General features: G+C 41.4%; 3 protein-coding genes across 3 annotated transcripts in view; 1 reads left to right on the top strand and 2 right to left on the bottom strand.

The window, feature by feature from the left end:
- The first annotated feature begins 40 nt into the window (after window positions 1-40).
- On the top strand, window positions 41-4,601 carry LOC139219282 (ubiquitin-conjugating enzyme E2 L3-like). The gene is made up of 4 exons (XM_070851093.1): window positions 41-119; window positions 2,615-2,710; window positions 2,809-2,995; window positions 3,386-4,601. The coding sequence occupies exons 1-4, from the start codon at window positions 93-95 to the stop codon at window positions 3,538-3,540; spliced, it is 465 nt and encodes a 154-aa protein (XP_070707194.1). The 5' UTR covers window positions 41-92; the 3' UTR covers window positions 3,541-4,601.
- An 855-nt stretch (window positions 4,602-5,456) lies between these two features.
- On the bottom strand, window positions 5,457-16,008 carry ckmt2a (creatine kinase, mitochondrial 2a (sarcomeric)). The gene is made up of 10 exons (XM_070850066.1): window positions 15,935-16,008; window positions 14,084-14,273; window positions 11,924-12,122; window positions 10,992-11,087; window positions 10,686-10,907; window positions 8,861-8,946; window positions 8,400-8,523; window positions 7,763-7,897; window positions 6,804-6,929; window positions 5,457-5,771 (listed from the first exon to the last, which is right to left on the bottom strand). The coding sequence occupies exons 2-10, from the start codon at window positions 14,230-14,232 to the stop codon at window positions 5,655-5,657; spliced, it is 1,254 nt and encodes a 417-aa protein (XP_070706167.1). The 5' UTR covers window positions 14,233-14,273; window positions 15,935-16,008; the 3' UTR covers window positions 5,457-5,654.
- Window positions 16,009-17,580: 1,572 nt separating this feature from the next.
- rasgrf2a (Ras protein-specific guanine nucleotide-releasing factor 2a) overlaps window positions 17,581-22,576 on the bottom strand; it is a 33,101-nt gene continuing 28,105 nt past the window's right edge. Inside the window, exons 23-29 of the mRNA XM_070850251.1 lie at window positions 22,377-22,480; window positions 21,079-21,163; window positions 20,756-20,953; window positions 20,597-20,676; window positions 20,358-20,475; window positions 19,504-19,572; window positions 17,581-19,402 (exon numbers count right to left, since the gene is read on the bottom strand). Coding sequence (XP_070706352.1) covers window positions 19,307-19,402; window positions 19,504-19,572; window positions 20,358-20,475; window positions 20,597-20,676; window positions 20,756-20,953; window positions 21,079-21,163; window positions 22,377-22,480 — 750 coding nt within the window. The 3' untranslated portion in view covers window positions 17,581-19,306. The remainder of the gene's footprint in view (window positions 19,403-19,503; window positions 19,573-20,357; window positions 20,476-20,596; window positions 20,677-20,755; window positions 20,954-21,078; window positions 21,164-22,376; window positions 22,481-22,576) is intronic.

Genomic DNA, 22,576 nt, shown 5'->3' with positions numbered 1-22,576 from the left:
GGCTGCCGGCCTCTTAAGGCGAAACTGCGAAGAAGTCTCGGAGGAAGCGAAAGAAACAGGAAGAAGGAGGAGAAGACAACATCGGCACCACAATGGCTTCGACTAAAAGACTAAACAAGGTAAAAAAAAATCCTGATTTGGCGATTTATATTAATTCAGGAGGGTTTAGACGACTTGTTTCCCCTTTAGGCGTTCAGCTACGGCGCCGTCGAGCAGGAGAAAATGTCGTTAAGTGCCGTTCGCTCCTCAAGTGAAAGCACACTGACGTCTGGCTGAGAGGTTGGTAATAACTAGTTAATTAGTTTGAGACGCCAGCCGGGCGTGACTCAGCGGTTTTAAGCAGGAAAAACCGCCTCACAAATCGTCCGGCTTTTCTGCCCGTCTGCCTCCTCAAAGGGGGCGAGGTTCGTGGCTGCCGGACGCCGTGGAGGTGACGTCTGGGGCGGCTTGTTTTGCGCGCTGTCACCGTCTGGAGGAAGACGAACATGGAGACTCAGGCCTCATGTGGGCGATATATCACTCAATGAATAATCAATTCAATCCGAGCGAGCTCACACACACATACACACGAGTCAATAATGTCCGGATTAATAGTTAAATCTGTTGCTTTTTTAAAATCCCTAGAGTAAGTGTGTGTTAGTGAATGGGCTCATACTTACACTTTCATTATGACACATCACCACCATTTTTGGTTTTGATTTTGCTTTGTATATGTGTGTTAGTCTGGCAGAAAAGAAGAGACTCCTTCCTGAAAATCCCCCCCCATAGTTAGGTTTCACCTTTCAGGTAAACGAGGCGGAAGTGTCAGCTGACAGGAAGTGATTTGCCACCTGCTGGGGACAATAATGACCCTGTTATAAGTGCTGTAGTTCAAAAAGAAATGTTAGAAATGTTGTTTCCTACTGGAGGAGATCTGCACTGGAAAATAATCTGAAGGATTATTGATCAGGTTAAAGGAGTATCTTTCAAAATGAGTCATCAATATTATCCCATATATCCAAAATATTCCTACAGATATAAAAAGCTGCTCATTTTGTCATTTAGACCTAAATCTAAAAAGAATCTAAAAGATATCTGTTCATTTATTTCCCAACACGTTGTTTCAGGTGTTTCTCTTTCCTGTGATAATGTATTATTTGTCTTTTTAATAACCTGTCCACCAAAAGGAAGCAGTTCTACATCATAAATCTGATTTTATTACCTGTAAAGTCTCACGTTTTATAAATCTACAGCTTCCACAGCTAAGTCAAACAATACAGCACTTTGATTCACTTCTCCACAAAGAGAAAAGCAATTAAAACTCTGAACATATGAACCCAGGTACATTCACAACCTACTGTCATTATTACTATAACTATTAAATATACAAAAGCATTACTTATTATATATAATAATAATTCACACATTATCATCACCACTATCTTTATTACAATAATAATTATGCACTTTGTGTATTTTATTATATATTTTACAATATTAACCCCATTGTATACAATACATAATGTATAATGTATACAATGGGATCTATCTATCTATCTATCTGCAGGTCATGATTTTAAATACTTAAACTAACCGACCGCATCTAAAGTAGGGCAGCTAACCATTATTTATTATTATTATTTTGTGATTAATCGATTAGTGTTTTTTTTTGTCTGTGAAATGTCAGAAAATGGTGAAAAATGTCAATCAGTGTTTCCCAAAGCCCACGTTTATGTCCTCAAATCAACGATGGCCAGTTTACTGTCATAGAAGAGCAGTGAATCCAGAAAATATTCACATGTGAGAAGCTGGAATCAAGAGATTTCTGACTTTCTTTTTACTCAAACCGTTTAAATGACCAGTTTTGGTTTTGGTTTTGGTTTTGGTTTTGCCATGAGGCTGTAGTTTCTGGGGTTGTCTGTGTTAGTCACCGTGACGGGAAGAGCCGGCTCTTCCTGAAATCCCTCGACAGTCCTGAAGGTTATGCTGCCTCGTCACGTATGTATTTTTATACCACGCACACTGAGCTACACCGCTAAGCTCTCACTGAAACATTAAATTAAACAAAGGTCCGGATGATCTTGCAGCTGTAGATGGAGGAGACGCTCTGCAGAGGATAAGTGGAGCAGAGCGGATGTGACTGGACTGGATTTATTAAACAGCTCCTGTGAATCACTTTCACGAGGCAGATTTTGATCTGCTTGTCTGAAGCGTCACCATCAGTGCACTCAGTGGCCACTTTATTAGCTACAGCAGCACAATCTATCAATAAATACCTGAATCCTGCTTTTATGATGCTCACCTTTTGTTGACATTGCTGGAAATGTTTAAATGTAATTGTTTATTATTAAGCTCATTGTACTTATTGTTTGTATTTATACACCTGAGGGGGGCAGAATATTAGAAACACTTATGAATATGATGTACGACACCACCACCAACTACAGGATGATGTCGGTGCTAAAACATCTAATTAAGTTAACACCTGACTGTTATAGGCATCATAAGGGTACAACAGGTGCATTACATTGTACAGGTGTAACTAATAAAACGGCACCTGAGTGTGTAGGAACATGTATATCCTGTGATCTCTGGGTTTTATCCAATTCTTAAATCAAATTGTGTTTCTTTTCAGGAGCTTGATGACATCCGCAAAACTGGGATTAAGAACTTCCGCAGTATTCAAGTGGATGAATCAAATATTTTGACCTGGCAAGGACTGATCGTTCCTGTAAGTGTCGACCCGATGAACTCGTGTTTATTACTTGAAAATGTTGATAAAATCTCTAATAGCGTAACGAGACAACCGCCCCTCTTGTTTTCTCCCAGGAGTGTCCTCCATATGACAAAGGGGCGTTTCGGATTGAGCTCATCTTCCCCGCGGAGTACCCCTTCAAGCCCCCCAAGATCACCTTCAAGACAAAAATCTACCATCCCAACATCGACGAGAAGGGCCAGGTCTGTCTGCCCATCATCAGCGTGGAGAACTGGAAGCCGGCTACGAAAACCTGCGACGGTGAGGCGACAAGGGGGGAGGGGTGTTCACGTCTTTTCTTTTTTTTTTAAGGAAAAGTGGTCAGGATTCGAGATGTTTCTTCTCACTCCGATTGTACCAGGACAGATTTATATAAAAGGAAAAATGTAGAAATAAAATAAAGATGACTTTGACTTTAGCTGCAGTAAAGTAGGAAATGAATCCAAGAGACACATTTAAAGCAGCAGAAGAAGAAACGCAGCCTGTTAGAAGCTCCAACATCAGTTTAACGACCAAATTAACTAAAAAATGCCTGAAAAAGCTCGCGGCGAGCCGGAACGTGATTTTTATTTATTTTTTTATTGTGTAAAGTCTGTGAGTTTTGTCTTGCATGTTCTCACTCTCGCCCCCCCACCGTCGTCTCTCCTCCAGTGATCCAGAGTCTGATCAAACTGGTGAACGCCCCCCAGCCGGAGCACCCGCTGAGGGCCGACCTGGCGGAGGAATACAGCAAAGACCGCGCCAAATTCATGAAGAACGCCGATGAGTTCACAAAGAAACACAGTGAAAAGCGGCCCGTTGACTGACGACACCGCACCGACGCTCCCCTCTGTTTCCTGTTTGGAGAGTCCCCTCCTTCCCCCCCACCCCCCCCGACTCTTACAGAGACGCCCTGTTCTTGCATACCTGCATTGTTTTAGCACTCTTCAACCACTCCTCCAGTAGAGCCTCGTGTTTCTCTTTCACTTCACTCTTCGGTGAATAGGCGGGCTCTGGCCTCTAGGTGTCACCTTTTGGTTGTTTTGACTTCTTTCTACTGATTTCTTTTTAGAAAAAAAATAAGAAAATTGTCAGAGGTGGCATCCTGGAAAGGAAAATGTCAGAAAATTAAACAAAAAAAACAAAACAAGTGCTGTTCTGCTTACTTAAATGTTGAATGTTTTTACTCTCAGATTAATCATTAGCTTATGCAGACCTGTTTACAGATTTTTAAGCTCTTGTTTTGAAAAGTGCACAGCATCTAATGCTGTTGTTTATATCTGTTGTCTCCTTCCTATTTTTCTTTTTGCTTTTCCCCCTTTAAGATACACTGTACGTTGTGAAATCACCCGTTGCCGTGCATCAAAATTAAAGTTTGTCACTGATGCAGAATTTGAAATGTAGGTGAAAAGTCTCTTCAAATTAAAACTCTCCCACCTCTGTCGGCCTCCCAGAGAGGTGCATAGTGTCACCGAGCGTTATATTATTTGTTTTGCTGACAGGAAGTCGGGTGTGTTCACATTTTCAGTTTCCCAGGCACTTTTTTTCCTCGTGTTTTGTTTATTTATCTCTTTTACCAGCTCCAGTCCATCTTCACCGATGATATTTTCATTCTGAGAGCGACGCATTTGAAGCTCTGATTGGTTCTAGCACTGCGATGCGTCCTCGGCCTGCAGTTTGTCTCCGAGCAGCAGGTCTGATTGGCTTTCCTCCACCAATAAACTCAACGCCATTGGCCGTTAATTAATGTATTCTAATGGCTGATGAATAGCAGCACGGCAAAGTAAAGACTGGATGCAGTTGCACCTTTTGAGGCGAAACATTTGACTGCAGGTGGAGGAAAGAGGGTCGTTACTGAATAAAGTTTGGTGATGGATGCTTAATCAAACCTGTACTGTTGTGTTTATTAACATCAGATACATATTTGTCTGTCGAGTGGCTGCTTTGAGTTGTAGAGTCTGGTGTGGAGGAGCATTTTGATAATATCTTTTAGGCCCCAGCGTATTTACTTCTGCCACTCGTCATTTTTAGTGAATTCTTAAGGCTTCTATTGATTTTATATCTTCTTGATTTTCTTCCCCCTTTCATTGCTGTTTCAGATGTGTTTAATTATTTTAGTTATTTGAATCTGGGAGTTTTTCATTGAGTTTTTATCGGTAGCTAGTTATTTATGCTCATTTTTGTTTGACCAGAAACGGCTGTTATATTACTTTCTTCATAGCCACCAGACTCCATTGAGAAAAACAGTAATTTTTACCGTGCTGAACATGGGGGTTGCTGGTCTGCTGCTGCTTCGATCAGTTAGTTTGTTTGTGTTATTGTGTGACTTTTGTGTTTCAAAAGGTTAATTCAGATTCAACATGATATTTGTGTCACACAAAATAATACAAAGAACCTCAGCAGCATCTGTAGACCAGCAGCTCCAATGTTCTGCGAAAATTACTGTTTTTTTCAATGGAGTCTGGTGGCTATGAAGAAAGTAATATAATAGCTGTTTCTGGTCAAACAAAAGGGATCTTCCAGGTCTCTCTCTGTAGGGATCCTTTTCATAATGCTGTCAGACACAACCTGAGCCTGTCAGTGCCCCAAAGGATTATGTTACAGCTATTGTAGCTGAGGCAATCTACTTGACCAGTCATTTCAAATCCAATATGTGTAAAGATAAGGCCCAGGTTTAAAAGTACCACTGAGATTGATAATAAGATGACAGATAAGTGAAGTAAAACTCAGCAGAGTCAGTGTGTTAAATACTGTGGGCTTTATTGAAGACCTTAACATGAGGTAGAACTTCCCCCTAACTGCAGATCAGGTCTAAGATTAGGTTTCCCTAAAGAACAACCTCCTCTGTAGCGGTGGACAGACGTCGCTCCGCAGGCTCAGTGTGGGCGGGAACAGAGATCTGTCCTCCCGCCAACACCGATGGCACCATGAGTCCGGCTTTCTATTTCCTAAACTGAGCGATGGGAGCTGGGACTCTGATGTCCTGCCCCTTCTCCAGCTTCTTCTCGCACTCGATCAGGTAGTTGACCCCGTCGATCAATAGCTGGACCAGCTCCACCTGCAAACAGCACACACCAAAGTTCATTTCCACAACAACAAAACAGCCTCAGATCCTCCAACAAATTCTGGTTCACAGTTGGTTCAACTTGCAAACTGTTTAAGAGCCAGTTTTGTTGTTCTGAATCTAAATGTCTCCAATTTCACCAACTTGAACCCCAACAGCAACAACAACGGCAGAGTACATCGTGTTGCTCCTAGATTTGGGAGCCTGAAATCCAAGGAGAGGTAAAATTACAGTTTTTACGTAGCTCTCTTCAAACACACCAGACTCCATTGACAAAAACACTAATTTTACCCTGCAAAACACTGGAATTGCTGTTCTACTCCCACTTCTATTGGTTCGTTTATGTGTGTTACAAAAACATTGCGTTCTTCTCTTTAAAACACCAAAATTACAGAATAACAAACAAACTAACTGATCAAAGCAGCAGTAGACCAGCAACTCCTATTGTTCTCTGAGACTAAATCACTGTTTTTGTGAATGGAGTCTGGTGTGTTTGCAGAGAGCGATATAACGGCTGTTTGGGGTTAAACCAAAAGGATCTTCCAGGTCTCTTTCTGTAGGGATCCTTTCTGTAATGCTATCACACACTTAGAATAACAATCTGAGCCTGTCAGTGGCTAGAACAAGTACTTTGGATCACAGATCAAAGTTGTAGTTGATCTCATAGACTGCACATAAATTCACATTAACTAATAAAGGGCCTTAAAAAGTGTTAAATAGTCTTAAATATTTTTTGAATGCTGTACGCCTGATCTAAAATTCACTAGATTAACAAAATACCTGAACATTTAATCTTAATTCAAATGCATATCCTGAATTATCCTGACAAAGACAAACCCTATTACGATGTTAATATCATGAAAACCTTTGTGAGCTAGCGATTTAATGCTAGTTTTGTTTTTCACTGCCATTTCATCAGACATGGAAAACAAAGTTAAAGTAAAGATGCATAATACATTTTTGTTGATGCTTTTAAATTTGGAAAAAATATATAAAAAATTGATTGATTGATTGATTGATCTTCACCTCAGATTTGCCGAGACGGTCGTTGTTGGAAATGTCGAAGGTGTCTCCAGTAGCAGCCGTGTCCACTCCTCCTGTGCCTCTCTTCTGCAGCCGCAAGTTGTCGAGGATTTTGCTGAAACGTGGGTCCTGCAGAGTAATTTCAACCGTTCGCAGCAAATTATTTGCAAAATCACGAATGCAGGAAGTAATATTGATTACAAGTAAATACACAGAGTTCATATAAGTGCATCCTGCGAACACTTTGGGCTAAAGTTGAGATTTAAAGTTTAAAGTCTTGACCTTGCAAACGCTGGTTGACAGATCAGTCCACCACACGGTCCAGTGAATAGCTGCTCTGGAGCTTTTGACACATGATCTTCATCAGCACAGTAATTTCCTAAAACTGCTGGTCACTGTAGTTTTTTAATGCAGCCTTACTTACACAAGAGGAAATGGTGCATTTGTTGGGGACTATTTTCAGCGGTGGATTAACACACGCTTGGTGCTCTAGCAGCAGGAAGGTGTGTGTGGAGTCTAAATAAACTACCGGAAAAGTGCAGCAGTGAGGCTCATTAATGTGTTTTTAGTGGTTTTTGGACAACAGAGGAAGATGTCAGGCCGTCATACACATGGATCTCCTAAAACTTGTTCTATATTTTCACGTAATTTGTTAACAAAAAGGAAAAATATAGATCAGACTGATCAGAAATTCCATGACAAAACGTGCAAAAACATCTCCTGAGGCAGACTGTGTGATTGAAAGCTCCAGAACAGCCACTAAATGGACCTTAAATTATTGTTTTGTTGCCTCCTCCAGTACGGTGCTTTGGTATAATTATATATATTAATATTATACACAGGCCATTTTAACCTCCATAGAAAAACGACCACTGCTGGTTATAGTGTGAGTGGGACATTTGTGTGTGTGTGTGTGTGTGTGTGTGTGTGTGTGTGTGTGTGTGTGTGTGTGTGTGTGTCACCTTGCTGAGTTTTGGCAGGCGTACGTGCACGCCCGCCCTGAGGCCGGTGCCCAGGTTGGAGGGACACGTGAGGATGTAGCCCAGACGCTCGTTCCACATGAACTCCCAGCCTCTCTCCTTGATCAGAAGCTCCACCTGTGGGACACAGACAATCACTCAGTCACTCCAAAACCATTAAGATCAATAAGAAATCCTGTTTGCACTTCCTTTTCCCAGGGACACTGAGGAAGTCATGATCTGAGGCTCCCTAAATCAAAGACTAATTATTCAATTTTTAGGCAAAAAGAAAAAGAAGAAACAGTATCATCATGTCCCAGAGTCCCAGGCTACTCTGACATGATGTTTACAACTTTTAATTCCATTAAAAAGAACAAAAACATTATTTTTATTCATATTTCTGTAACTATAACATATTATCTGGATTAAAAGTACACCATTACAGTACATTATATATACTTATATTATACATTTTCTAAGTAGGAGCTGGATTTGTTTGGTTTTTGTTTGGAAAATGTAAATTTTTTCAAATATTTCTGTCATTTAAATAATTTTAAGCAATGAAAATGTGCTAAACATTCTTTATAATCGAGTTTAAATAATAAATGATGTAATTGCCGTCATCAGACTGACTCTGTACCTGTTTGAGTCCAGTGCAGAACCTCTCAAACACCCTCTTCATGTTGCCTCCTTTCTCCATGGAGATGACTCTGGTGTGGTCCTCCTCGTTCACCCAGATCAGGAAGGTCTTGTCATTGTTGTGCCTGAGGAGAACCAGCTAAAGGAACTAAATAAAGAGCTCCTCCGGATTTTCATTACCGGAGATGACTCACAGTCACAAAGGACCTGGTTTCATAGACACTCTGATATTCATGCTGTTTGTCTGGGCAGATTTCATTTGTGCAACGTCAGTTAACACTTAATTGGAAACACGAAAACCACCAACATGCATCAGAAACACGACAATAACTGAATTCATCTATTGAGCTTCACAGGATTTATAAATATATGTTAAATATATCATTAACATGGATCAGGATGTGGAAGTTAGAGCTGTAATAACCACACAGCAGACGTGCAGAAGAGCTGAATAGACCCTACCAGATGCCCCTGGCGTCTGGCCAGTCTCTGGCCATAAAGGCACATGTCAACAGTGGAGAGACGGGCTTGTCAAACAAGAAGTGGTCCTGAAGGAGGGAGGGGGTGAAGGGAAGTGGAGGCAGGTGGAGGCAGAAAACAGAGGTTGGAGGAGCGTAAAGGGGAATTTTTATATTTAGATTTTTAAACATGGGCTCTGTTTTGGTGTCCGGCAGCCGCAAAACAGGCTGCAACTGCACCTGATCAAAGTAGGTCCACTAGAAGGGCTTGTTTTAGCCACTGACAGGCTCAGATTGTTATTTTAAGTATCTGACAGCATTATGGAAAGGATCCCTACAGAGAGAGACCTGGAAGATCCTCTTTGTTTAGCAAGAAACACATGTTGTATCGCTTTTTTCAAAGCCACCAAACTCCATTGACAAAAACAGTGATTTTACCTCAGAGGTCACAGGAGTTGTTGGTCTACCGTTGCCTCAATCAGTGAGTTTTTTTGTGTTATTGTGTGAATTTGGTGTTTTACAGGCTTAGTTCAGATCCAGAGTAACCCCCTTAAAACACCAAAGTCACACAAAGACCCATGTTTACGTCTCATATTATGTCAGGTAAAATTACTGTTTTTGTCCATGCAGTCTGGTGTTTGAGTCTGAGTTTAGACATCAGAATAGGGCCCAGGTTTAAAAAACTAGTATTATTCTTTAAAGAGGAGTAGAAGGACTTCACATAAACACTGTGTATAATCCTGCAGAGGGGAGAGAATTAAGTTTAGGGAGGACTTCACAGACCAGGACTCCAGAACAGGAGAGGGGAATATGTTGGTTGGTTTGCGGCACTAACGGCTTTGGGATGGGATTTCACCAAACTGCGTTGGCCTTACCAGATCCCCCTGGAATCGGGCCAGTCTCGGGCCATGAAGGCCGAGGTGAGTAACGGAGACACAGGCTTGTCAAACAGGAAGTGATCCTTATGTGGCGCAGCGTGAAATAATAATAATAATAAGAAGAACAGAAGGGTCAATTAAAGTGAACCTACATTACCAATGGGTCTGATTGGAGAATAAGTGTGTATGCAGGGATTCTATCAGTGCAAAGCCTTATGGTAACTTTCCAAGATTAAAGTGGTGCATTTATGAGGAAAAATGAAAAATTCTCAGAGATTAAAGTCACACAAACAAAAAAAATGACGTATTTTCTTTTTGTAAAGGAACCACATCGCTTCACTTTGCACGGTTGGATCAACCTCATCATCATCATCACGCCGTGGACGCCGCCGATGGCCGTCTATCATGCTTGCGTTGGACGACCTCATCAAATTATACTTCATTAGTTTTCTTGTAAATTTATAACTTGATAATCTCAGAGAATATTCTCGTTATTTTCTCATGAATTTGTAAATTTACCACGTAAATCTTGGAGAATATCCACATTTATTTCTTGGAAATTTATGACTTTTATCCAGGAAATTCAAAGCTTTGTCTTGCAACATTACTCCTCCCTTCCCACCATCTCTGTTACCTTTCAAACTTTTACCAACAGCGGCTCTAATGTGCCGTCACATAATCCCATAATGTGGGTGAAGCTCCAAAACTGTTGAATCCTTCAGTTCTCATCTTGTGATAGCTTGACGCTGTCTGATTTATAAATGAGCAGATTAAAACGACTCTTGTTAGCTTAGCTTAGCATAAAGACTGAAAACAGAGGGAAACAGCTAGCCTGGCTGACAAAGTCCTCCAATCAGCCCCTCTAAAGCTGCCTAATGCACATGTGATATCATGTTTGTTTGGGGTGTGATGTGCCGGACTATTTCTTTGCAGCATAAGAAATAATCTCACATCAATGAGCTGCTGCTGCTCCTTCTCCGTCATGTCTCCCAGGCCGTAGTAACGTCCGGCCAGGTCTCCCTTCAGGCCGGCCAGCGCCGTCACGACCACCCGCTCCACCTCACGGCGCTCGGCCCTCGAACAGGCCGGAGGGAGGCTCAGCCCGCGGATGCTGCGGCCTGTGCGGACACGGGACGACAGGACGTAGTTCTCATCGAACACGCCGTGGGTTATCTGGAGGTCAAAAAGAAATGATTGTTTTATTCATGTAGGAGCAGCTGCTGATCTTGCAGTCATGGGTTTTTAGGGTGTAAACACCTTGGAGGAGTCCAGGTCAGTGGGGTGGATCATGGTTCTGGGGTCGTAGCCGTTGTGGCGGTCTTTGATGATGGGGTCAAAGAGGTCAGCAAACACCTGGAGGGAACAGGAGACAAAGTCAAGGGTGTTGATACCTTATGGTAGATAATAAAATAAAATACAGAGAATTGTCCTTTACTGCCTTTGATTGATCAATTCCACAGTTTTTTCCTTTTCAGAGAATATTACACTTAAATAAAATATAGATTCATGCTGAAATTAATGAAAATCTGTTTCTGTTATCTGGATGTTGGCAGCTGGAGAGATTTTAACGAGTAAATAAAACTGAAAGAAAAGTGAGTTCTAATCATTTATTTAATCTATGAAGGAGAACTTTTAAATCTGGGTCCTGTTTGTACATATTTGTAGATTAAAAAGCAGCTTTTATATGATTAGCATCAAAAGGCACCAGACTCCATTGACAAAAACACGCATTTTAATTCACACATCACAGGAGTTGCTGGTCTACTGCAGCTTCAATCAGTGAGTTTTTTTTGTGTTATTGTGTGACTTTGGTGTTTGAAATTGTTATTTCAGACCTGGACAAACACTTTAAAACTCAAAAATCAAACAAAGTCTCATGTTTTACCTTCCGTCTTCTGTCAGGTAAAATTGCTGTTTTTGTCAATGGAGTCTGGTGACTTTGAAGGAAGTGACAAATGTTTGCGGTTAAACCATGGACCTGCTGTGATCAGGTGCAGTTGTCCCAAAGGATCACATTGCGTCTTGCAGCTGCTGACTGAGACGATCTACTGGACCAATTCCAACACTTTTTGTTCCCACCAGTCATTTTGAACCCAAACTATATACGAATAGGGTCCAGGCAGTCCTCCTCTAAGACATTGGGAGATATAAGCTTTGAAACACAAACTGTGACCTTTGACCCCTCTTACCTCGTAGCTCTCCTCATCACCAGCCACGCAGCCCACCGTCTTGATGAAAGGGTGCCCGGGGTTGTCCACTCCAGTCTGGATGCACTGGTCCAGCGTCCAGTTGTTGGGGGTGAGCTTGTCCCGCAGTTTGGCATAAATGGCGGGGGTCAGCGCCGACGCCATGCAGTTGTTGTGCTTCCTCAGGTCGGGGAAGTCAGAGCTGGAGGAGAGGAGGAATTTATTTACATACTTAAACATCTCTGTGAAGGAGCAAGAGGAAAAACAGTCTGCTGGCTTGATATAATCAAATATTCAAGGAATGAGGCTCTGCTTGTTATTGCTCGGGGATTTAAACCTGTGAAAACTTGATTCTTGTGTGTTTTGGCTTTTAAGTGAAGTCTAAAGAAACGATTGTGGCTTAAAACTTCATGTTTTAGGGGAAACACTTTCATTTTTGTGAACATTAAGTTCTCATATTATCACGTTTAAGTCGATATGGTGAACATATTAGCAAACAGCCGCTTATTTACACATCTAACAGACCCAGAGCAGCTTTAACACTAATTTGTAGTCATGCTTCTGGACATCTGCCTCTTTATCTGCTAATCGCTCAACTAGTTTCACCAGCTACAGAGACAGACTGTAGACTCTCTGCAAACATACCAGACTCCATTGAAAAAAATAGTAATTTTACCTCGCAGAGCACAGGAGTTGCTGGTGTTATTTTGTGTTATATTGTGTTACACAAACACTGTGTTGGATCTGAACGAACCCTTTCAAACACCAAACTTACAGAATAATGCAAACAAACTAACTGATCGAGGCAGCAGTAGACCAACAACCCTTGTGTTCTGCTATGTAAAATTACTGTTTTTGTCAGTGGAGTCTGGTGGCTTTTAAAAGAGCAATATAACAGCTGTTTGTGGTTAAACCAAAAGGATCTTCCAGGTCCTTTCCATGATGCTGTCACACACTTAGAATAACACTCTGTGCCTATCAGTGGCTAAAAAATGTTTCAATAATCATCGGTCATCACTGTGTTCTTTTATAAAGAGACATGGTGGTAAAGACGAGAAGGTGAAGGTGACAGAAGGTCGTGAGTGTGTGAGAGAGTTGTGTGTGTGTGTGTGTGTGAGGGGGGAAGTGAGTCAAAGGTAACACAGATGAAACCTGAGAGCGTCGTGATACTGTGGGATGGTGCCAGTGCTGCTGCTGTGACCTCCTGTGCTCTTTCATACTCTCAGATGTTCACTGGCAGTGTGCTGACCCAGCCCACACGGTCACACTGATCCTCGCTCTGCTTCTTTTTATCTCCGTACAGCCAAAATGTCCTCCACACTTCATACCGTTAACCTTTGCACACTCCCCACTCAGTATTCTGCACATTTCTGCACAAACTGCCCACCTTTTTCACTTCCAGACTGGATTTATTGAACATATTGTAATTAGATATTTTCATATTCTGACTTTCTGTTTTGTATTCATGTTTTTTTTTTTACTTTCTTGACTTGCAGTGCTTGTTTTTAAACTTCTACTTGTTCTTTTGGTTTAACCACAAACAGCCGTTATCACTTTCCTCAAGCCACCAGACTCCATTGATAAAAACAATAATTTTGCACAGTGGTTGCTGATCTACCGCTATCTTGATCAATTAGCTTGTTTGTGTTATTGTGTGACTCTTCATGTTTTAAAGGGTTAGCTTGGATCCAATAAAATATTTGTGTATCACACAATAAGACCAACAAACTAACCGATCGAGGCAACTGTACACCAGCCACTCCCTAAAATTGGTTTTTTTTCCAGTGGAGTCTGGTGGGTAGAGATCCTTCCTATAACGTTGCTCCCGTTCACCTTCCATCTTTGGCTGCTAGCTGAGGTGATCAACAGGACCAATTCCAAATATTTTTCTGCCTACCTTTCATTTTGAACCCAAAATACTAAAATATAAGCCCACAGTTTAGAAATTCAAGAGTTATCCTTTAAACCCTTAAATTCCCATAAAAATGAACAGAGTCTGGTTGGGTTTTGTCCTCCATTGCTCCCTACTACTTAATCCAAAAATATCCTACAGTAATAGTATATTAGTAACAGTAAAACATTGACAGGGACCTTTTTACCCCACAAGTGATCACTTTAAATAAAATTCTGACCATCTGTGGTGTTGATGTTGCCCGGCCTCACCTGGGAGGGTAGAGCTTATTCTTGGTGTCAGCAACCAGGGAGTTGTTTTCGCTCAACAAGAAGCCGGTCGCCATCGTTCCCGCTCCCAGGCTGGCCAACAGCACAGCCGTGTTGCGGCCAGATATCAGACGTGTGAAAGAGCTCGCCATCTTTCTGCGAGTTGGTAACTCTTTAGCAAATAGCAAATGAGCTGAGGAGGAAAAAAACAAGAGAAAAGACTCCGTTTTATTCACACAGTACAAGTAAAACAGGTCATGGCAGCATTTAAAACGTAAAAATGGGCAGAAATGTTCATTTATGCACAAATTCCCTGTTCTCAGGAATTCTAGACAAGGTGGGATGAAGTTTTTCTAAAAAGGAAACGCAGCTTTAAAGCCTTTTCCAACAAATCTGAAGACACACCGGCTGCTTTAAAGACGCCCCCCAGGTTTAATACAGTAACAAGCTTAGAGCAGGAGGGGCCGCGGCAGATGCTCTTAGCCTCTTAGCATTACCAGAGAGTCTCCCACCCTCTGGAGGACACGTTTCATATGTCTGCTAATGCTGCACTGATCTACAGGCACCCAAAGAAGAAAGAGGGACGTCAGATTAATGCTCAGGAGGGAAAAAGTAAAGATTGTGTATATTAAAGATGTTAAAGATTAAAGATCTGAAATGATCCTCGGTAAAGTTTGTGATAAACATGTGTTTGTAATAGTTAAATAATCAATATATTAGCTCAGGTCAGTGAGGCCTGCAGGCTTTTGGTAAGTTAAGTCGATAAAGACATCTCAGACGGCATTAGGAGGTAATAAATCTATTATTATGGTCATTTTGGACTGAACACACAAGATTAATCACACAACAAGAGAGTTAAAGTGCTGCATTTTAAATGAGACTGTTGTGAGTAGGAAGGTCAAACTCTCATTTGTCCTTCAGAGTCCACTGAGTCTTAATATAGAGGGAAGCTGTGAAGACATCAGCGCTCCTGTTAATCCAAGAAAACATGGCTGCCAATCGGCCCCCCCGAACTGATAACTGAGTAAAATGTTCACTGGATAAATCACAGGATGGTTTTTTACCCACTTTACTCTGTGGAGGTTAAAGACTTTGGACTCTTTGGGTTCAGTGGTGACATTATTTATAGATCACAGGAGGCCAAGCTGTGCTGCCAGGATCCGGTGCCAAGAAACAAGCCGACTCTGGCTCACAACGCTGCGGCATTCAGAACTGGTCACAAGACCAGATCCTCATGAGGCCCCGTCAGCAGGATGGAGGGATGAAAGAAGAGGGGGGGGGGTGGCAGGTACAGAAGAAGAGCAAGGACAAAAACTAACATCCACACATGGAAACACAAGAATATTCTCCTGGAGAAGATAAATTTAGGTTCTGCTCCTGTAAAGCCTTCTTTGATAAATGACACTGGATCACATGGTGGGATTACAGCAGAACCACTACAGACCCGGGATCAGCCTCCCCTCCCCTGACCAGCGTGACCTTCTAACTCTGAGGGAGTCTACGTGCTGCGTGCAGGAGCAGCTTCGTCCTCTTCAGAGGACACAGGAGTTTCAAATATCACACACAGGAAAGATGTCAGAGAGTAAATTCTGCACTGAAACTTCAACAAAGAGAGATTTTTGTACCATTTGTTCAGCTACATATCAACAGTCCTGCCTGTCGTTCTCCTATCTGACTCATCTGAAGCACTCAGATGGTAAAAACCCCTCAGATTAACTATAAAACAGGCAAAACAAAAAAGTAGCATCAACAGTGAAGACACAGTTCAGCCTGCATCTGCTCTGGTAAAAGGTTTGACACACAGGAGGGCTGGAAGGTAAAAGGCAGCCTAGAGAAGAGAAGGAGGTACAGTACCTGTAGGAAAGCTGCTCTGCCGTGTTGCAGGAGGTCTCTTCTTTAAGAGCTTTTCACTCTCCTCTCCTGGGGGGCTCCACCCCCTCATGTGGGATTAAAAACTGGAGGCCAATCATAAGTTCAGAGACACACCGTTATAAACCAATAGAGGGCCACCGGCAGGAGCTGTGATTAAACGCCACCACCAAGCGTCCATATCAGCGTCCAGCTTGACCTTGATACTTTCAGTCACACACACTTGATCTCCTCCTCCTCCTCCTACTGGAGCTCTCACACACACACTGACCCTGAAGAAGAAGAAGAGCTTTCCACCACTATAACGACACATAAACACTAAACAATTCCTGTAGATGTCACACAAGAAGGCACTAAGATTTCACATGTGATTCAAAACGTCTGACTTCCTGTTGGGCTCATTTCATACCTGTAGGTCAAACTGTCAACTTTGTGCCAAGTTTGGTGAGTTCACGAGCACGCTGAGCCCCTCGGTAACGTCATTCATTGGCTAAATGACTATGATAAATAATAGTAAACCAAAATAGAGATCACAAACAAATCAATAACCAAAATTAAGAAGACAAAAGGGAAATAAAACAGTGAAAGTTCTTTCTGTGCTTGTCGAGGCGAAGTCCCATCAGGAGACAAAAATACAAACAGCGAGAGACGAATAAAGTTTTGATGCTGTTTGAATTCAGCCACGAATCACACACACACGACGTTTGTCAATTTAAAGAAGCATCATACAAGTCGAGGAAGCTGCAGTTTGTGGTAAAACAAAAGTCACGTTAGCGTTCGAGCTAGCTGGCTAGCAGCAGTAACTGAAACTGTACAATCTAATGGAGCGTTTTGTTGTATAAAATCACTATAAAGTCACTTTTGTGTTAAGAATCATTTCTGAATCACCAGTTTGTGTCTAAATATTGTTTCTTCTGTCATTTTGTTCCATTTTTTTCTGTATTTTCTGTGTAGTTGGTGGTTTTCTTTTATTTGTTTCTGTATTTAGTTGTTTCTGTTTCTGTTTTCTTGTGTTTGTTTCATTTATGTGCAACATGTTTTGCATTTTCTGTATTTGCGGCTCGTTTCTGTGTTTATTTGACTGGTTTCCATGTTTAGTTGTGTTTCCAATATTTGGTTGTTTTTTCCATATTTACAGCTTGTTTTTATATTTTATTGTGTTTACTGTATTTGCAGCCTGTTTCTGTGTTTATTTGTCTGTTTTCTTTCCCATATTTAGTTTTGTTTCCAGTATTTTTTTTTTTTTTTCTCAATATGTGCATGTTTTTTTGTATTTGCCTGTGTTTCATTTATGTGCAACTTGTTTTGAGTTTTCTGTATTTGCGGCTCGTTTCTGTGTTTAGTTTCCATATTTAGTGGTTTTCTATGTATGGTTGTTTTTTTTTCATATTTATAGCCGATTCTTTATTTTTGCATTTTCTGTATTTGCAGCTTTTTTCTGTTTATTTGGCCAGTTTCCATATTTAATTGTTTTTTACTGTGTGTGCCTGCTTTGTGCGTTTAATAGTGTTTTCTGTATCTAGTTGTGTTTTCTGTATCTAGTTGTGTTTTCTGTATCTGGTTGTGTCGATCTATCGGGGGTAACCGTACCTTCCACATAAACAACTTACAACTACATTACAATTCACACTTTTTTGCTTTTATTGTGTGTAAATATCTGAACATTACACAGAGAAATGCATGGAAAAATACAACAGCAGAACTGGAATTTAAAAGTTCATTAAAGTAAGAAAGCGAGGGTCTTATACACTAGAGCAGTGAAGCGTCCCGACATCGGGAATAAACGCCAAAATAAACGAATAAACCTAAAACTCAGTAACAGTGAACTACAAGTATGACAGTGAGATCAGGGACAGAGGGGACATCATGCTAGAAACATGTTTAGAGTCTATGGACAGTCTTTACAAATCAATAGTGCAAAGATATGACTATTTTACTAATACAGTCAACACGCTTTAAAATATGATTAATTCATCACATTGACGAGGAATTATAATAACAACACCTGTAAAATAAATGTAACTGGAGTTTTGTAGCATGTAAGAAACCTTTCAGGCCAAAATGGTTATTGAGAATCAGAGTTCTGTGTAGAAAATGACGACTGTTACAAAACTGAAAATACACAAACGTGTTTGATTGTCAGGAGAGAGAAATAAAACTATATATATATTATAAATTTGTGCCGACCGCAGCGTCAGATTGGTGTAAAACAGCAGCAGCGTAAACCTTCAGCGTTCACAGACGAGTAAACCACCAAGAACCAGGCGAGTCAGTGAGTGTTAAGGAAAATAAAATATTTAAATCGTCTCGGTGTGACACGCAGGGGCCCAAGACTGTGTGGGCTAAAGCTTTAAAGGGAAATGTCACCACGTTTTATGTGTGCTGTCTGTAAATGAAGCAATAAATAGCTCAACGTGTGCTGGATTGAGATCTTCTGCTCATCATATCCATACTTTTGGGATTATTTCAAAATAAAAGTATCATATAAATGAAAATATCACATCTTATAGTGAGAAAATTGACAAAAATTTGAGTTCCACACATTTTTTAAGGACATACGTCTCTGATCCAAGTGTGTGGAAACCCTTTTTCATCAGTTCGCTATATAGATAAGATTCAGCCAGGTGAGGCGGTGTCATCCTGCAGGTATACTTTAACACTTTAAGGACATTTTGCTGCCAATACGTTCGTTTTTTTACTTGCATTAAATCTTTAATGTGTGACTTTCACTTGTAAAAGAGTGTTTTCTCAGAGTGGTACTGCTGTTTTTACTTAAATAAAATATCAGAGGACTTCTTCCACTGGCAAACACTTTAGCCACATTCATTTGATGATAACAACGTGTCAGATCTGGGTTCACAGCTCGTGACGCTCTCCCCCAAATGGCCAAAAAAAGAAAATTCATTTAGCACACAGCAAACCTGGCGCCCCGTGAGCTTGTTCCTGGGAACCCCACGCAGGTTTATTCGGCCGCAATCATACAAATAACTCATCCGACAAAAGCTTGTGTGTACGACTACAGAGGCAGATCGTTTGGTATTTACAGTGTGATAGCAGCAACTGGTTACCTTCTAGCGCCATGTTTGGTAGCTAACATGGTTGTTTCTACAGTCGTGACTGTACGATTGTATGGCAGAGTTGTGTGTGAACGTTACAGACAGTTCATTCTGTTCACTAAACATCAGATATTCATACGACAAAAGGCACATTTTCTCCTGAGTTTCCTAAGAGCAACAACCGGTGGTGTTCTACCAAACAGCCCCTGCTTTACTGAGAGAGAACCTCAAGTTAATTCACGATCGACGGTATAAAATGAGGAATGTTTGACCGTGTGAACATGTGTGCGTGTGAGGTGAACTAGCCGGGGGGCACTCTGGGCTCGATCTTCAGCGAGAGCTCGTAGAGGGTGTCTTCATCCATCACCAGCGTCTTATCCAGGAGGAACTGGGTCACCTGGAGGGAGGCGGGACCAAAAAACTTTGTGTTAACAGTTAAAGTTGTGCGTCTTTTCATGAACAGTAAAAGCGGTGGAGTGCATCTCACTAAAAACACACCTTGGGCTGGTGCTCTATCCTGTAAGGTGCTTGCTGGAACTGACGAATCTCCCGAATAATGTGAGAAATCTGAGAGAGCAGAGAGCGAGAGTCAATAGACGATTTAATCAAACGACTAATCCACTAATCCACGATTCCCTTTAGCTACTTTTCATGCATGTCAGACTTTCTATTCTCACACACATGTGCAGTTACAGTAATAACAGGTGGTCACTTAATGCAAAATGATGCACCTGATCACAGTAGGTCCACTAAAAGAGCTTGTTTGATCCACTGACAGGCTCAGAGTGTTATTCTAAGTGTGTGACAGCATTATGGAAAGGATCCCTACAGAGAGAGACCTGGAAGATAATGCCAGTATAGAGCCACCAGACTTCATTGACAAAACCAGTAATTTTACCTCACAGAACACAGCATTTGTTGGCCTAATTGCAGTGACTTCAGTACTTTAACACACCTGTTTGGATCCAAACTCACATTCTAAAAACACCAAAGTCACACAATGACAAACACACTAACTGATGGAGACAGCAGCAGACCAGCAACTGCTGTGGTTCTACAGGGTAAAATCACTATTTTTGCGAATGTAGTCTGGTGTGTGTGCAGAGAGCGATATAACGGCTGTTTGTGGTTAAACCAAAAGGATCTTCCAGGTCTCTCTCTGTAGGGATCCTTTCCATGATGCTGTCACACACTTAGAATAACACTCTGAGCCTGTCAGTGGATCAAACAAGCTCTTTTAGTGGATCTACTGTGATCAGGTGCAGTTGCCAGCTGAGGTGAAATACTGGACCAGTCTACTGGGTAGTGAATATAATCATGACATCGTGTTATTAAGGATTACAGGTCTTTACCATCCTCATCTTGGAGAAGTTAACCAGGCCCTCCTCCGTGAAGTTGGGTGTTCCCTCTTCGATGAAAGCCAGGTCCGTCAGGTACATGCCCAGGTATGGGACACATGGAGGGTTACAGCTGCACACACACACACACACACACACACACACACACACACACACACACACACCATGCAAACATTAGGCTGGATTTAAATATTCACCCCTCTTTTTCCCCTCTGGTAATCATCAGTATTTACTTTTTCAGCGTCTCTCTGAGATTCTTGAACCTCCCTTCTGATGACACCGTCTTCTGCAGCCTGTCCATCAGCGCCTTCGTCTAAAAACCAAAAACACCACGGTTTGTGCACACATGAAGTTTCTCGGTGTACAAACCGCTAAAACGAACAGATTCCCACCTGTTTGCAGACTTTGGCCCAGGTCTTCTTCAGCCTGTAGATGGCGCTGCGGTTGAGAGCGGACGTGATCTCCAGCACGCCGTTGTAGTTGTTGAGGCAGCGGCAGATATCAGCCACCGCGAGCCACTTCTCTATGGAGCTGGCCCTGGAGCCCACGTCGGTGTGGGTCATGATCTGGGACGCCACCAGGTTACTCATCTGTGGAGGAGGACTGAAGTCTAAAACGCACTTGTATTCCACTTTATAAGGGTTATTATTAATACTTAATATACTTAATTATGCGGCCACATTGCCCGGCGCTCCACTATAATAAAGAGTCTTACGTCGTTAAAGTGCTGGCTGGTCTTCATGATGTACGGAGTCCTCTCCGACTTGTCGACCTTCATCCAGCCCTGACCGAGGAACTCCCTGCAGGGTCACAGACGGTCAGACACACACGTACATTTCATGTATTTCTACTTTATACTGCTTATATTTTTCTTTTAAATCACTTATTAAAACCTATTTTTATAGACTTTTTAATTAAAAGAATAGAAACAATAAAAAGACAACTTGAAAGTATGTATTTTATGTTTTTGTCTTCTCCTTTATTTCTTCTACCATCCTTATTTTTCATCATCCCTTTGCCTCCTGTTGTATTTTTGCTGGCTAAAAGTGTTACGACAAAAAGTCCCTCTAGGTTATACCATCAATTACAGGATAACAAATGAAATTGAAATGGCTTCTTTTGTGGCAACTGGAATCATCAAAGCAGGCTCAGAGTGTTATTCTAAGTGTGTGACAGCATCATGGAAAGGATCCCTACAGAGAGAGACCTGGAAGATCCTTTTGGTTTAACCACAAACAGCCGTTATATCGCTCTCTGCACACACACCAGACTACATTCACTAAAACAGGGATTCTACCCTGCAGAACACGGGGATTGCTGTTTTGCTCCTTCTTCTGTTGGTTCGTTTATTTGTGTTGTTGTGTGTTACAGAAATTTTGCGTTGGATCCAAACCAACCCTTTAAAACACCCAAATCACAGAATAACACAAACAAACTAACTGATCAAGGCAGCAGCAGACCAGCAACTTCCATTGTTCTGTGAGACTAAATTAGTGTTTTTGTCAATGGAGTCTGGTGTGTGTGCAGAGAGCGATATAACGGCTGTTTGTGGTTAAACCAAAAGGATCTTCCAGGTCTCTCTCTGTAGGGATCCTTTCCATGATGCTGTCACACACTTAGAATAACACTCTGAGCCTGTCAGAGGATCAAACATGCTCTTTTACAGTGATGATTTCCACAAAGGATCACATTACAGCCATTTCAGCCTGTTTGAACGATCTACTGCACCAATTCCACAACTTCTTGCTCCTAACAATCATCAAAATTTGTAAAAAAAATAAGGCCCAGGTTTAAAAATACTGAAACTGTCCCTTAATGTAAGTAAACTAATTGAATATACTGTTTGTTATTTTTATAGTTATTACCAAATTATATTTAATTTTAAGATTATTTGGAAATTAAAGACCCTTGAAAGAGTTTACCAACATTTCTAATGTGTCGTAGATCCTGTGCATTGAAGTTTGGTCACGTGAAGTAATATTTTGTAAGAATATATGTAAATGATGTACTCACTCGTAGGGAATACTCCTGAACACGATGTGATCCAGCAGCGTGATCTGTTCGGCCAGCTCCATGGCCGAGAGAGACTCGAAACACTCGGCCTTTGGGCTCTCCGCCTGGAAACACACACACACACACACACACACACACACACACACACACACACACACACACACACACACACACCTTGTAGATCCATTTCAAAGATGTGC

The sequence above is a fragment of the Pempheris klunzingeri genome, chromosome 19 (genome assembly GCF_042242105.1).
Source record: "Pempheris klunzingeri isolate RE-2024b chromosome 19, fPemKlu1.hap1, whole genome shotgun sequence".
Taxonomy (NCBI): domain Eukaryota; kingdom Metazoa; phylum Chordata; class Actinopteri; order Acropomatiformes; family Pempheridae; genus Pempheris; species Pempheris klunzingeri.
The sequence above is the reverse complement of the archived record's forward strand: the minus strand, read 5'-3'. Positions and strand labels throughout refer to the sequence as shown.